Source organism: Pelophylax lessonae (assembly GCF_965119305.1).
Source record: "Pelophylax lessonae genome assembly, chromosome: 5".
NCBI classification, from domain to species: Eukaryota; Metazoa; Chordata; class Amphibia; order Anura; family Ranidae; genus Pelophylax; species Pelophylax lessonae.
Window position 1 is genome coordinate 208,937,868 of NC_138772.1, and position 13,408 is coordinate 208,951,275.

The following is a 13,408-nucleotide window of genomic DNA, read 5'->3' on the forward strand; positions in this document are numbered from 1 at the left end:
ACTGTTATACTTTCCTTGTTTCAAAGTTATAATCAGAATTAGCTGCTCGCTGGAGCATGCAATTTTAAGTTTTCGAAAAAAGAAAAAAAAAGCTCTAGTGCCAGACTTATGCTAGCCGAAAAATCGTTCGAAAATCTGTCATTTGGTCCCATCATTCGTTATTCATCCAGTTAATGGGCACAAATAGAAAATAGTGTTTAACTTTTTCAGAGCCGAAAAATCATCAAAGGAACAGTTTGGAAAATTCTGCTGAATGAACGATAAATTGAAAGGTTAAGGTGTTTGTCTGCAAAAATGTTTGCATTCGGTATATGTGACAAACTGAATGAAAAACGTCCATTGAACTATTTTATCTTTTGAAATTCGGTCATTGCATGATGGCACGATCGTCTGTTCTCACGGCCGATTTTTTTTCGTTTTTCGAAAATGAGTTTGAACTATTTTTTGGCTAGTGTATGGCCAGCTTTAGACTTGGGTTGCTGTCATTTGGATTGAAGAGGCTATACTTTAGCTATGATTATGATCCAGTATGAGTAGGAGAAGCTCTTGAACCACCTGAGGTGTCCCAGGTTTTGTAGATCCCTTGACTGCACAATGTTACTTTACAATCCCTGTGCCTTTTCAGCCAGCAGGAAAGATGGCTAAAAAAAAAAAAAATTCAGTGTGTGTGTGGTGTGTTTTTTTTTTTTTTTTTTTTCTGTATTCAAAATCCATTGGTTGATCCTGCTGCTCTTTATCTCCTTTTTTTTTTTTTTTTTTTTTGGTCTATGTCCCCACATCTATGTGGGGGGAAGACAGACAGACTCCTGAGCTGACTGACAGGCAGGGAGGGGGAGAGCAAGAGAGGGGACATAAACTGACCACGGTAGTCAGAGCTCAGCAGCCATGATTATCGTTGTCGGCACACGACGTGGGTTACAGGAAAGGGCAGGATCAACCAGGTTTTGTTTTAAGTTTTTACGTTTTTTTTTTTTTTTTTTTTTTTTTTTTTTTTTTTTGGCTAACAGGCAATTTTAAACGGTTTGTGTTTAGTATCACTTTAATGTTTTAATTGCTACTAAGGCAACTGCAGTATTCAAAATTTTAAAGGAACCTGTATGTTAATTTAGCTTATTTATTTATTTTTTTCCGTGTTCTGCATGAAATTGGAGTCATAAATCATCTGATCAATCTATGCATATACTTTGTAGGCATTGACTTTTGAGGGGAAAAGCTTCTCTAGCGAGGACCTGGCAACCATATGGCTTTAAACTTTGCCAGTGTGCTTCCATCCTTTCAAGCATGCAATCTGATTGTGTTAATCAGTGTTTGTATATCTACTTGCGTAGAAGTAGGTCAGCGTACAATTCAGTTTAGGCTGATGAAGGCACAAGTCTTTATGGCAAAGCATGACTTCATGCTCCAGAAATGTGCACGACAAAGGCATGTTTACATTTGCCAGTTTCCATGGCTGGTTTTATATTCCGCTTTTCGAACACTTTGATTTCCCATAGATAAGCTACCCCGTTTTGCTTATAATTATTGCGTTGTTCAGGATTTTCTCTGACACTGGGAATGTATTTTGGGAACTGTTGGGTATGCTGACACGTTCTCGTTTTTTTTTTTTTTTTTTCCGCACAGTAGAAATAATGTAGATGTAAACCTGTAACTAGATGACAGTTTACTAAAGAACAGTGCAGCATAAACAATTGCAATGTGTTTTTTTTTTTTTTTTTTTTTTTGTTCTTCATCCAATTTTATAACCTGAGTTACGGGATTATGGGGATAGTATATACACATTTTAACTGCTGTTTGGTGACTAAATGAGCATAAACCTGATGATTATGTGCTACTGTCTGCTATAGATTAGTCAATGCAGAGGTGGGTCAGGGTAGCTGATCAGTATTGCAAGCCAGTGGTTCAGTTTTGCTAAGCTGTTTGATTCCCCCCCCCCCTCCTTTCCCTTCTGAGTAGTGATGGCCAGCATATCTTCATTTGCGTTCGTTTAAGCTGTATGTGGTTAGTTTTTAACTGTGGTGTGGGGCAGAGGAAGTCCGCTCCATGCAGCTCCAGTGCCAGCTTATCAGGTGAAGAATGATGGTCAGAAAACTCATTGCTGTTACCCCGGATTTTGCTTTGAGCAGTAGAGTCTGTAGGTGCCTTGTAGTCGTTGGGTTATTACTGAAAATTTTTGCATAGAAAAACCTAGGTTTATGGCAACCTTTGGGAAACCTACTGTGCAGGGGACTGTAAAGTGCTCTCTGGACCTGCCTCGTAATCTTTGTCCATTATTACTAGACCAAAGTGTTTAAGGCTGGCCACAGATGAAGCAAATTTCTTTCCTGCAACCACGGGTTTCCCCTCCATTAACACAGTGCGAATGCAGGAATCCCTTCTACTCAGCCTTTGTCTTCCCCCGGCAGGAGGAAAGCCATCCCTGCCGGGAGAAGACCTAATAACAGCCGCTTGCAATAGTCCCATTTAAAATCCAGCAGGCTGGTTGTACCCAAGTTGATCGCTTTTGATTAACTTGGGTAAATACAGCCTTCCCGTACATGGTTCAAATCTGTCTATGGCTGTCCTAATACTCCCATTGCACAAATCAAAATGGTTCCTCGGTTAGCAATGCCCGCTGCTGTGGTGACTGGCCGTCATTGCTACTTGAGAAACCATTCTGCTTTGTGCAATAGAAGGGGGGAAAACGTCAATGCTAGAACTTATTTGTCCCCCTTTCCAGCTGGATGATGAGGCTCTCTGTTAAATGCTGGGCACCTGTACCTGTCCATTAGCAGAGAAGTTGTCCTGTTTTTTTAAATTCTATATAGTTGTTTTGCATATCGTTGCAGTCTATGAAATAAGTATCCCCCCACTCTTGCTCCCAAGAAGCCGTTGCTGACCGAGAAACACATTGAATGGTAATACCCCAAAGATTCTGTTCATAATAATGGAAACCTGGACTGTAAAAAAAATTTCTACTCGAAGCTGTCATCTGTTGGGGTATCAGAGGTGATATGTGTTTTTTATAGATTGATGATCAATCGAGAAAATGTGCTTTTATGACCAATTTTAATGTTCTGAAAAAAATTACTTTATGTAGATGTGTTTTTTTTTATATGACTTTTTTAAAGTCCTGTAGTTTCTCTTGTGAAAATTATTGTATGTTGATTATTTTAGAATGTGGTACTCCTTTTTCAAATGAATATATAGGTGGAATTTGGAGTTTGTTTCTGTGTGGACTTGGGTTTAAGAGAATACTCTAATCCTCTTATGCCTTCATTTTATTCTTAGGGGGAAGTTTGCTGTTGTGCGAAAGTGTATTGAAAAAGAGACCGAGAAGGAGTATGCTGCAAAGATTATGAGAAAACGGCGGAAGGGCCAGGATTGCCGTATGGAAATCCTTCACGAGATCGCAGTACTGGAACTTGCCCTTGGGAACCCTTGGGTCATCAAACTGCATGAAGTCTATGAAACCGCCACTGAAATGATCCTGGTCTTAGAATAGTAAGTAACATTCCTTTGTGTGTGTGACTTGCTCATGCAAATAGCACATAAATAATAGTTTTTCATGAATACTTGTTGCTGTTAACATTTTCATGTCCACAGTCCAGCAAGCTACTCTGAACATTAGGGGCTGCTTGGAAGCGCCTATACACAATCCTCATGCACACAGGACCTTAAAAATGCGCCTAAATCTGCTTTTTTCAAATGCGTTTAGGCATGTCAAGCACTAGGGCATAATTTATTCCATTAGCCAGCATAATAATTCTGGCCATTGGAATGAACTCATGCTCAAGCATACCTTTTTTCTTCAGGGTGTCCGATATTTGTTTCCTCCAGTGTGGGCTCCGCTGTCGCCATGGGACCTCAATTTCGGTGCTTTTGGTCCTCCAGGAGCTTCCCTTTGAGACTCTTTGGGAGATTTCCCTGCTTACGCTGTACCAGAAGGTGGCCTTTTTTGGTGGTATCACCTCTGTGTGCAGGGTGTCAGAACTGGCGGCGTTATCCTGTCTTATACATTACCTGGTGATTCACAGAGATAAGGGGATTCTTCACCCCTGTCCGTCGTTCCTTCCAAAGGTTGTCTCTAAATTTCATTTGAATGAGGACATTGTGATGCCTTTCCTGTGTCCCGGGCCTAAACATCCGAAGGAATATGCCTTGGATGTGGCCTGGGCAATTAGGGTGTACCTGACAGCTACGGAGTCTTTCAGGAAGTCACTCTCTTTTGTGCTCACGGATGGGCCTCGTAAAGGGTTGTCCGCTTCCTCTGCAACCATTTCCAGATGGATCTGACAGACTAATTCAGGCCTATTCCATCAAGGGTCATGTTCCTCCTTTCCCTGTTAAGGCGCACTCTACTCGGGCTCTCAGTGCCTCCTGGGCTTTCTGTCATCAGGCGTCATTGACACAGGTTTGGAAGGCGGTGCACACTCTCACAAGGTTTTATAAAGTGGATTTGTTGGCATCTGCGGATGCTTCTTTTTGCCACAAGGTTTTGCAGGCTGCTGTTGAGAGGACCTGATCCTCTTCGAGAGTTTTTTTTTTTTTTTTTTTTTTTTTTTTTTTTTTCCCAGGTGTGCTCTAGTTGTTTTGGTTGAGCTCCTGTTGCTTGGTTGGCCTTGGGAATTTTTTTTCTGTTCCCTCCCCTAATGTTTAACACTGCTTTGGGACGTCCCATCGGTTACGAAGATCTGAAGCTGTGTCCGTCAATGAACATCAGAGAAATTGATTTTTTGTCAAAATCCCCCCTTTTTTTTTTTTGGCCCATTTCAGATGGGCAGGCTCAGCCAGCAGATCTGCCTGCTCAACAGAAGATCTCTCCGCTGAACCTTGTTAGGCAGGTGCACGTCCGTGTCTACTTTGCTTATGCAGGACAGACAGCGCCTTCTCTCCTCCTGTGGGCAGTCAGATGGAAACTGACTACTTGTCCGCCTGCTATCTGATCCATCAGACTGATGGGGAACGCATCTCCCCATCTGTCTATTTTTAGCATAAAGGATCAGAACAGATTTTGGCTTGGCAGGTGTCAACGGACCCCTGTCTGTTGACATCTGCAGCTCCATAGTGGGCAATAAATGGTCCGATCGGGTCCCCCTGAAAAACTGGCAGGTGGACCCAATTGGTCTGCCTGTGTGAAAGGGGCCTTTAGGTTTTGGTTTTGCTTTTGTATGTATTGCTAAATGTGTGCAAAATGTTTGCCAAAACTACACATTTTTTAAATGAAATAGGATTCCCAGTCATACATTAAAATATATAAATTTTTTTTTTTCTAGGTTTCTTGTTTGGGGTGGGTTCTTGATTTTCCACTTTTTAGATTGCTACTGAAGCAGTAATTCATGTCCTTCGTGCAAGAATATTTGTCCTGTAATCTCTGCTTTTGTCACACATCACTTGTCACTTGCATAACAAATGGGAAGCTAATCATTAATAGACGTTCGGTCTTGCATAGGTAGATTCAAGCATGTTTGATGCATACAGTTTAAGTTTTGTTTCCTGGGACAACAGTTTTCTGTTTTTGAGTGGATATGGTAATGTGGCATCTTTTCAGGTGATGTAGGGTTCTCCTATTTACACCAGGGGTTATGTAGTTTATAAGCCACAATAGATTTATTGCACTAGGCTTCACTGTGTGGAGTGATGCGGGACCCCCCCCCTACTAGGTTCACCCCCCCCCCCCCCCACAGGATATATATGATTAGGTTTGATATACCCTGTTTGTTTTTGTGTTTTTACTGGTTTCCACAGGTGACCCTTTTAAATGCTGGTAATTGCACTATACAGAACCCCCCCCCCCCCAAGCAGTGTTAGTCACACGCCCTCAGCTATGTTGCTCACCCGGTATCACTGTGTGAAGTGTTATGACAATGTCAGGTGTGCTGTGCGTGCAGGAGGGGAATTAAGAAGTGAGGGCTTCCGACTGAATGAGCTAATCAGCCACTTTTGGTAGACCACCCACTGCAATTTGCTACTTTTTTCTGTTTTCCAGAATAAAACTGCGGTTAAATTCAATGTTCAGTATTCCTTAGACTAGCTTTCTCCCCCTAGCATACTCAGTGAGAAAACTAATGTTCTATTACCATGTATGTTTAACCCTACGTTATGTCTTAATGCAATACTTTTTTTTTTTTTTTTTTTTTCTTTTTTCATGTATATTCTGGTTCGTTAAAATTGTAATTGCAGAAATTTCAATAAACTTTTAATGTGCCTTCATTTTCATGTATTTGGATGCAGTGCTTTAAGTGGGCCGGTATGCACTGGTACTCAGTACCGCCACTTCCAAATATGGCTCTTGAGCATACCGCCACCTCTCTGTGCACCTTAGCGTACCAGTACACTCATTTTGGACATCTGCGCCCTCAATTGCCCCCCCCCCCCCCCCCCCCAAGAATATTTCCCACTCCAGAGCCAGACCAGTCACCACCAGTGAGTCCCCCTGCTCCGGAGTCCCAGCCCAGGCCAGGGGGGGTGCTCTGTGGGGAGGCGACAAAATTTATAGGCTATAATAGAGTACCGGAGCGGCCGCCACGGACTTCATAACATTGAAGTCTATGGCGGTCGCCCCAAAGAAGCTCCGGACCCTTTTTCTAGGTCGGAGCAACTTGTGTCGCTCCTATTAGAACGGGTCCGCAGCATCCCTATGGGAGGCGACCAGGTCGCCTCACAGGTCGCCCTAGTGTGAACCGGCACTTAGTGTTGTCACCTGAAAAGTTTTAAAATAAAATATTTACAAATATGTGAGGGGTGTACTCACTTTTGTGAGATACTGTATCTATCTATAGCATAAAGACCCCTGCAGCTCTCTGCATGCTCCCACATGCCTCGGGGCTGTGAGTTGGAAACTGGCGAGGCAGTGCTGGAAGATACTGAAGAGCGCAATGACATGCATTAGGGAACTTGCTTTTCCCAGGAGCAGTCACAGTTTCTGGCAGCATTGTACAACTGTTTATTTTACTGTGCTTTTTATGTTGGTGATGGAGACCCTTGTGTTTTATTTGGGGTTTTTTTTTCTTCTTCTTAAGCTGATTCTGTCCTGTTCGGCGATCCCTTTCTTGTCCCTGAGACACGGGAAATGAGAGGAAATCTATGCAAAGCAAGGTAAAATCTCCTCCTTGGTCAGTAACTGGACTTTGTGTTCCCATTGAAAGATATCTTCTGTTCAAATGACAACTGTAAACTTTGGGATCTCTCATCCTTTTCATCATCTGGTGACCAGACAAATGAAATGTGTTTATTCAGCAGCGATAAGGCCGCATTACAAACCTGGTAAAGGTTCTTCTGACAAAGTTTTGTCTATATAGATCCACATTCAATTTTGGTCTGTCCTGAATTAATAATTTTGGTTGCAAGCCAGTAAGTTTGAATTTCTACTCCAGCTTCACACATCACTCAGCAACTCAGGTGGAGAAATTGGTGCAGTTGCGTTTTTACCTTCAGCAATATGTTGCCTAGGACCAATTAGCCTCATTCTCAGTCAGGATTCTTTATTACAGTTATGGGAATTGCTGGAGGAGAACTGAAACTTTTATTTCTGCTTGAGAGCCTGTTCCTCCAGCCTTCAGCATGGTCATTTTAAATAAAATAAGCTCACCAGAATTTTTTTTTTTTTTTTTAAACCAGATATTAGTTTTGTGTGGCTCTGGTATTTTTAACATGCAATACAGCCAACATACAGAAAAGGTACAGGTTTTTAAAGCTGAGCTCTGAAATATCCATTCAAATCTGGAAGATAAGACCCCAAAACCCCCCCTCCCCCTTTCCATCTCCATCTATCGGTTTTGAACTGACCACTGTCCATCCTGGTGATCACTGTGACTCCTTAAAGAGAAAAAAAAACAGTGTATAATTTTTAATGCTTTCTTCAGCCAAATGTTGCGGCCCCTGACCTTGTTAAATGCATTCTCACCTAAAATGTAAATCTAAAATTATTTTATACAGTCAGATCCATAAATATTGGGACATCAACACAATTCTAATATTTTTGGCTCTATAATGGATTTGAAATTAAACAAAAAGATGTGCTGTAACTGCAGACTTTCAGCTTTACAACAGTTTGTATATGTGCCTCCCACTTTTTAAGGTCCCAAAAGTAATGGGACAGGTGCGCGTTATTCCCTTATTATCCCATTTACAAGGAGCAGATAAAAGGTCCAGAGTTAATTTCAAGTGTGCTATTTGCATTTGGAATCTGTTGCTGTCAACTCTCAATATGAGATCTAAAGAGCTGTCACTATCAGTGAAGCAAGCCATCATTTAGGCTGAAAAAACAAAACCAACCCATCAGAGAGATAGCAAAAACATTAGGTGTGACCAAATCAACTCTTTGGAACATCCTTAAAAAGAACGCACCAGTGAGCTCAGCAACACCAAAAGACCCGGAAGACCACGGAAAACAACTGTGGTGGATGACCGAAGAATTCTTTCCCTGGTGAAGAAAACACCCTTCACAACAGTTGGCCAGATCAACACTCTCCAGGAGGTAGGTGTATGTGTGTCAAAGTCAACAATCAAGAGAAGACTTCACCAGAGTGAATACAGAGGTTCACCAAAAGAGCTTGACAAATTTGCCTGAAATTTAGGGGCCAGTTTTTTTTTTTTTTTAAACTTAACAACCAAGCTTTATTTAACAAAAAAAAAAAACTGATACTAAATTTACACATAAATACGACTAGAAACCCCGCTCTCCCGTCTGTCTGTTTCCATCCCATGCCATCTGATCCGATCCATGGGATGGATAGAAAATAGAACCACCATACGTCTGTTTTTGGCAGACAGGATCAGATGGCGGCAGATTACCGCTCCATAGAGGAGACTGAAGGGTCCGATCAGGTCTGCCTGAGAAACTGACAGGTGGACCTGATCAGACTGCCTGTGTGAAAGAGGCCTTTGGCTGTGTGGCTGTGGCATGGCAGGGAGATTTAAAAAAAAAAAATAAATAAATTATTTATATATATATAGTAAATAAATATGTGTGTCCCTAAAAGAAATACCTCAAAAAAAATGTCAAACATGCTCATCCTACTATTGGGGACTAGGTTTGCAACAGTATCAGTTGAGTCATTAGCAGACCACCCACACTGAGTGACAAGCAAAACATTCAATTCTATAGAATTCAGTACAGAAAGCATTATAGGTTAATAGTTGCTTACTCTGTTAATGATGGACATTGCTATCAAATGCCCCCAGAAGCTGTATTTGCTGTAGCTTTCAATTTACTGTCAGTTCCCCCCATGTGCCCAGATGAAGAAAGAATGCATTGTGGGCTGCATTTGTGCCTAGGCGCTGTGCCCAGTCCTCGCCCTCTAAACACAAACAATTTGTAAAACACGACCACATTCAGCATCTGCTTCACACGCTATCAGATTGTTGTATCTGATCCACTCCTAACCTGCACATCCTGGGTCACTCTTCCGTGCCAGATTAACACTAAGATTTCCCATCATTTCTGCTGCTCGGACAGTGGCCCCTCAGTCAAAGCGAAGAACGCTAAGCTCTTGTGGTAATTGCAGTACATAAACATTAATAGACTCGCGGTTCACAATGAGGATGTAAGGGTCAGTCTAGTGTACGTTTCTGTTCAGCTTTGCTGTATGAAACGACCTCGCTTCCCTTCCTACATTTCATTAGTTCTTTCACATGCTAAAGATAGCCCATAATGAGCGATAGTCTGTGTAATGTGAAAAGTGCGAACTATGTTAGTAGCTGAATTTTGAGATGGATATGTATCTATAGAGATGTAGTATTTTTCTTTAACTTTTTTTTTTTTTGTATGTGGTTGTTCGTTAAAAATTTTAAAATTTGAGGTCCCTTCTGTTTAAGTTTCATGTTTGCTTGTGTTGAATTGTAATGCGTTGCAGTCACTTAAATTTAATTATTTAAGCACAGCAGCTGCCAAAACCTTTTTTTATATATATATTTTTTTTTTTTCCTACCTACCATTGTAGGTGGTTAAACATCTGTCAGGTTTTTATTGTTTGTGTGGCCATTTAGGAGATTTTTTTATTTCCGTGCTGCCATGTGAGCAGAATCTCTCCAGTTGGGTCACACTTGTATAGGGTAGGTTGAGGAGCTGTGTGTCTCCACTGGGGAGAACTCTTTACTTCTCCTTCGTTACCAAGACAAAGGGAGGTAAATCTTCCCAGCAGTGACCCCATACAGCCGGTCAAACCTGATAGTTTACTCCCTTCCTTGCTCTATACAAAATCAAAAACCAATGTCTTGGCTGGAGAGTGGCTTTACTTTGAACCTGCTTCTTTCATAAATTTTACATTCCTTTTACATAGTGGGTTTTTTTTTTCCTCACCTAGCTGTATAGGTATTGTCTGTCTTTTGTTGACATTTATTTTTACTATGGATAACGCAGATAATTTAAAGTGCACTTTTTAAAGCTGTAGTTTTAATCCTCCTCCTTTTTTATATTTGCTTTCTCTGGTTCTTCCTGTTTCCCTCTTTAAAGATGTGATGTGAAATTATTAAATTTTAAACTTTTTAATTGCATACCTTATTTTTGGAGTGCTATCAGTGGGTCTCTGCTGTTTTTCGATGCAATGAAAAGCAATAATGATGGAAATAGCTATCTGGGTGATACATAGCTTCCTGAAAACATCATAGCACCCTGCCTCAGTACTTCTGAAGAGCCCTCAGCCCTGATGCAAGCAGTGGGCTGGTTCTTGAGGGGTGCCATTAATAACTGGTGCATTTAATAGTGTGCTTATGTCGGCTTTCAACTGCACTGTTAGGCCATCAAATAGCTAGTGGTGTAGTTGATCACGTGTAGCACCATAGCATCTGTGGATGAATCAGAGGTTAAGATGGCAGCTTCCTTGGCTGTAAAAGGGTTTAGTTGTTTTAAAAACCTCAGTTTGGCCGCTACACATGCTCAGCATTTAAAGCGGAGTTCCGGGCACAAAAACTATTTTTTTTTTTTTTTTGTTTACTCACCTTTTTATTGAAGATCGTAAATACTCACCTATGACTGCTTCCTCCTCCAGCGCCGCGGCTCACCCCGTCACTTCCTGCCTCGCGATGATTCCTAGGAGCTAGACGTCATAGCTCCCAGGAATCAATGCGACGGCACCGGCCCCGCTCGTCATTTCCGGGCGACGCCGCATTCCCCTGCTAAACAGCTTCTGGGCATGCCCAGAAGCTGTGGAGGAATGCGGCGCCGCACCGGAAGTGACGAGGGGCCGGTGCAGTGCATTCTGGGACACGAAGACGCGGAAGAAGACAGAGAAGAGGACCGCGCCAGCTTCAGCTGCCCACAACAGAGATGGAAACGCTGTTGAAGAAATTTTCTAAGTAAGTATTTCTTCTAAAAGGTAAGTGCGAACCGGGACAGATCAGAGGCTAGCCATTGTGGAATGTGCTAGCCCTGACTGTCCCGGGGGTATGTTCATCAAAAAATCATTTCTGTGCCCGGAACTCCGCTTTAAAGTAGAGTAAATCTCAATTGAGGTAAAATGCCATGAGGTGATAGAAATATCAGCCATGATGGTGCAATGGTGTATACCCACATTACTACTATTGAACGAGAAGTATGTTTGTTTTTTGTTTTTTTTTCTTATTTAAAAAATAAAAACTTTTTTTATCGCCTAGGTGGATGCAGCATCGATCCAATGCTGCATCTGTTCCCCGGCAGCACTGCAGTGAGAACTGAGCCATCAAACACTGCTGCTTTGCTCTGTTCTCCCCTGTGCTCTGAGAGAGCCATGACCAGGGCCGGTGCAAGGATTTTTGGCGCCCTAGGCAAAATAAAAATTGCCGCCCCCCCCCCCCCCCCCCCCCAAAGCACAAAAAGCCATAATGTAAAATAAAGTGCAACAGGCTGGCCCTCAAGCACAAAACGGCATAGACCTACGATGGTTGCTCACCTGCAGCTATGAGCTGTGAGCGCCTGTAGTCCCGGTTCACATTTGTGTGATGCGGGAATTCTGCGAATATTCAGCGTGATCCCGCATCACATCCGCACCCCTGGCAGTTCACACTGCCATATGCGATACGCAGGGGGGGGTGTCAATTAAAAGTTAATGACACCCCCAGATCAGATTGCATCTCACAGTGCAAACTGCATGGCTGATTTTGCACCGCACAGAGATCGCATGTAATGAAGGAGCAGTGCGCTCCGAATTACATGCGATCTCTGTGATCGCACTAATGTGAACCGGTCCTAAGTGCCGGTTCACATTATTGCGGCTGTGGTGATCGCATGTAATGTCGGAGCGCACTGCTCCTTCATTACATGCGATCTCTGTGTGGTGCGAATTCAGCCATACACTTTGTATGGCTAAATTCGCACTGCACCCGCAGCAAAGACGCACATGACCCTTTTTTTTCAGCCGCATCAGGATCGGATCGCACAGTGGTTCACACTTGTGCGATCCGATTCTGTGCTAACTGTAAGGTCCGGTTCACACTTGTGCGATGTGGGAAGGCTGCGAATATGCAGCCAGTTCCCGCATCGCAAACGCACCCCTGGCAGTTCACACTGCCATATGCTATACGCTGGGGGTGTCAATGAAATGTTAACGACACCCCCAGTTTGATCGCATATCGCAGTGCGATCTGACAGTTCGCACAGGATCGGATCGCACAAGTGTGAACCACCATGCGATCCGATCCTGATGCGGCTGAAAAAAAGGGTCCTGTGCGTCTTTGCTGCGGGTGCAGTGCGAATTTCAGCCATACAAAGTGTATGGCTGAATTCGCATCGCTCAGCCGATCGCATGTAATGAAGGAGCAGTGCGCTCCGATATTACATGTGATCGCCGCAGCCGCGCATATGTGAACCGGCACTAAAGATCGCACTGCGATATGCGATCAAACTGGGGGTGTCATTAACATTTCATTGACACCCCCAGCGTATCGCATATGGCAGTGTGAACTGCCAGGGGTGCGTTTGCGATGCGGGAACAGGCTGCGAATTAGCAGCCTTCCCGCATCGCATAATTGTGAACCGGACCTTAGGCAGAATACAATAGGGAGCCGAGCACAAGACAAGAGAAGTAGAGAAGATTTTTTAAAACAGCCACAATAAAACAATTACAGTATACTCCATCCCAAGGATAAATGTAATGTTACCCCTCCCTCACTGAATATACCCATTTAAAATGCACATTTTCACTCACGTTTGATGTGTGTTCAAAATGGCACCAGGTGGTCGGACAGGTCCTCTTCTCCTGGATCTTCTTCCTTCTCTATCTTCCTGGATCTGGGGGTCTGGCCGGGGGCGGGGACTGGACTGGTCCTTCTTGCACTATCTGAATCTGCTGCTGTGATTCAAAACGTGTTCCTTCCCGCTCTGCGCCCGCCTGGTCTCCTCCCCCCGCCCGCCCGCTCGCTCGCTCTCCTCCCCGGCTCCGCCCGCCCGCCCGACGTCATTGGCAGGCAGGGCAGGGGAAACCTCCACTGCAGACTGTGATGCAAAGCCTTCAGA

The 13,408-nt window shown here is 43.2% G+C and overlaps 1 protein-coding gene across 1 annotated transcript in view; it reads left to right on the forward strand.

Moving 5' to 3' along the window:
* Positions 1–13,408, forward strand: part of STK17A (serine/threonine kinase 17a) — a 58,021-nt gene that overhangs the window by 23,234 nt on the left and 21,379 nt on the right. The window contains exon 2 of the mRNA XM_082259305.1: positions 3,268–3,480. Coding sequence (XP_082115431.1) covers positions 3,268–3,480 — 213 coding nt within the window. The remainder of the gene's footprint in view (positions 1–3,267; positions 3,481–13,408) is intronic.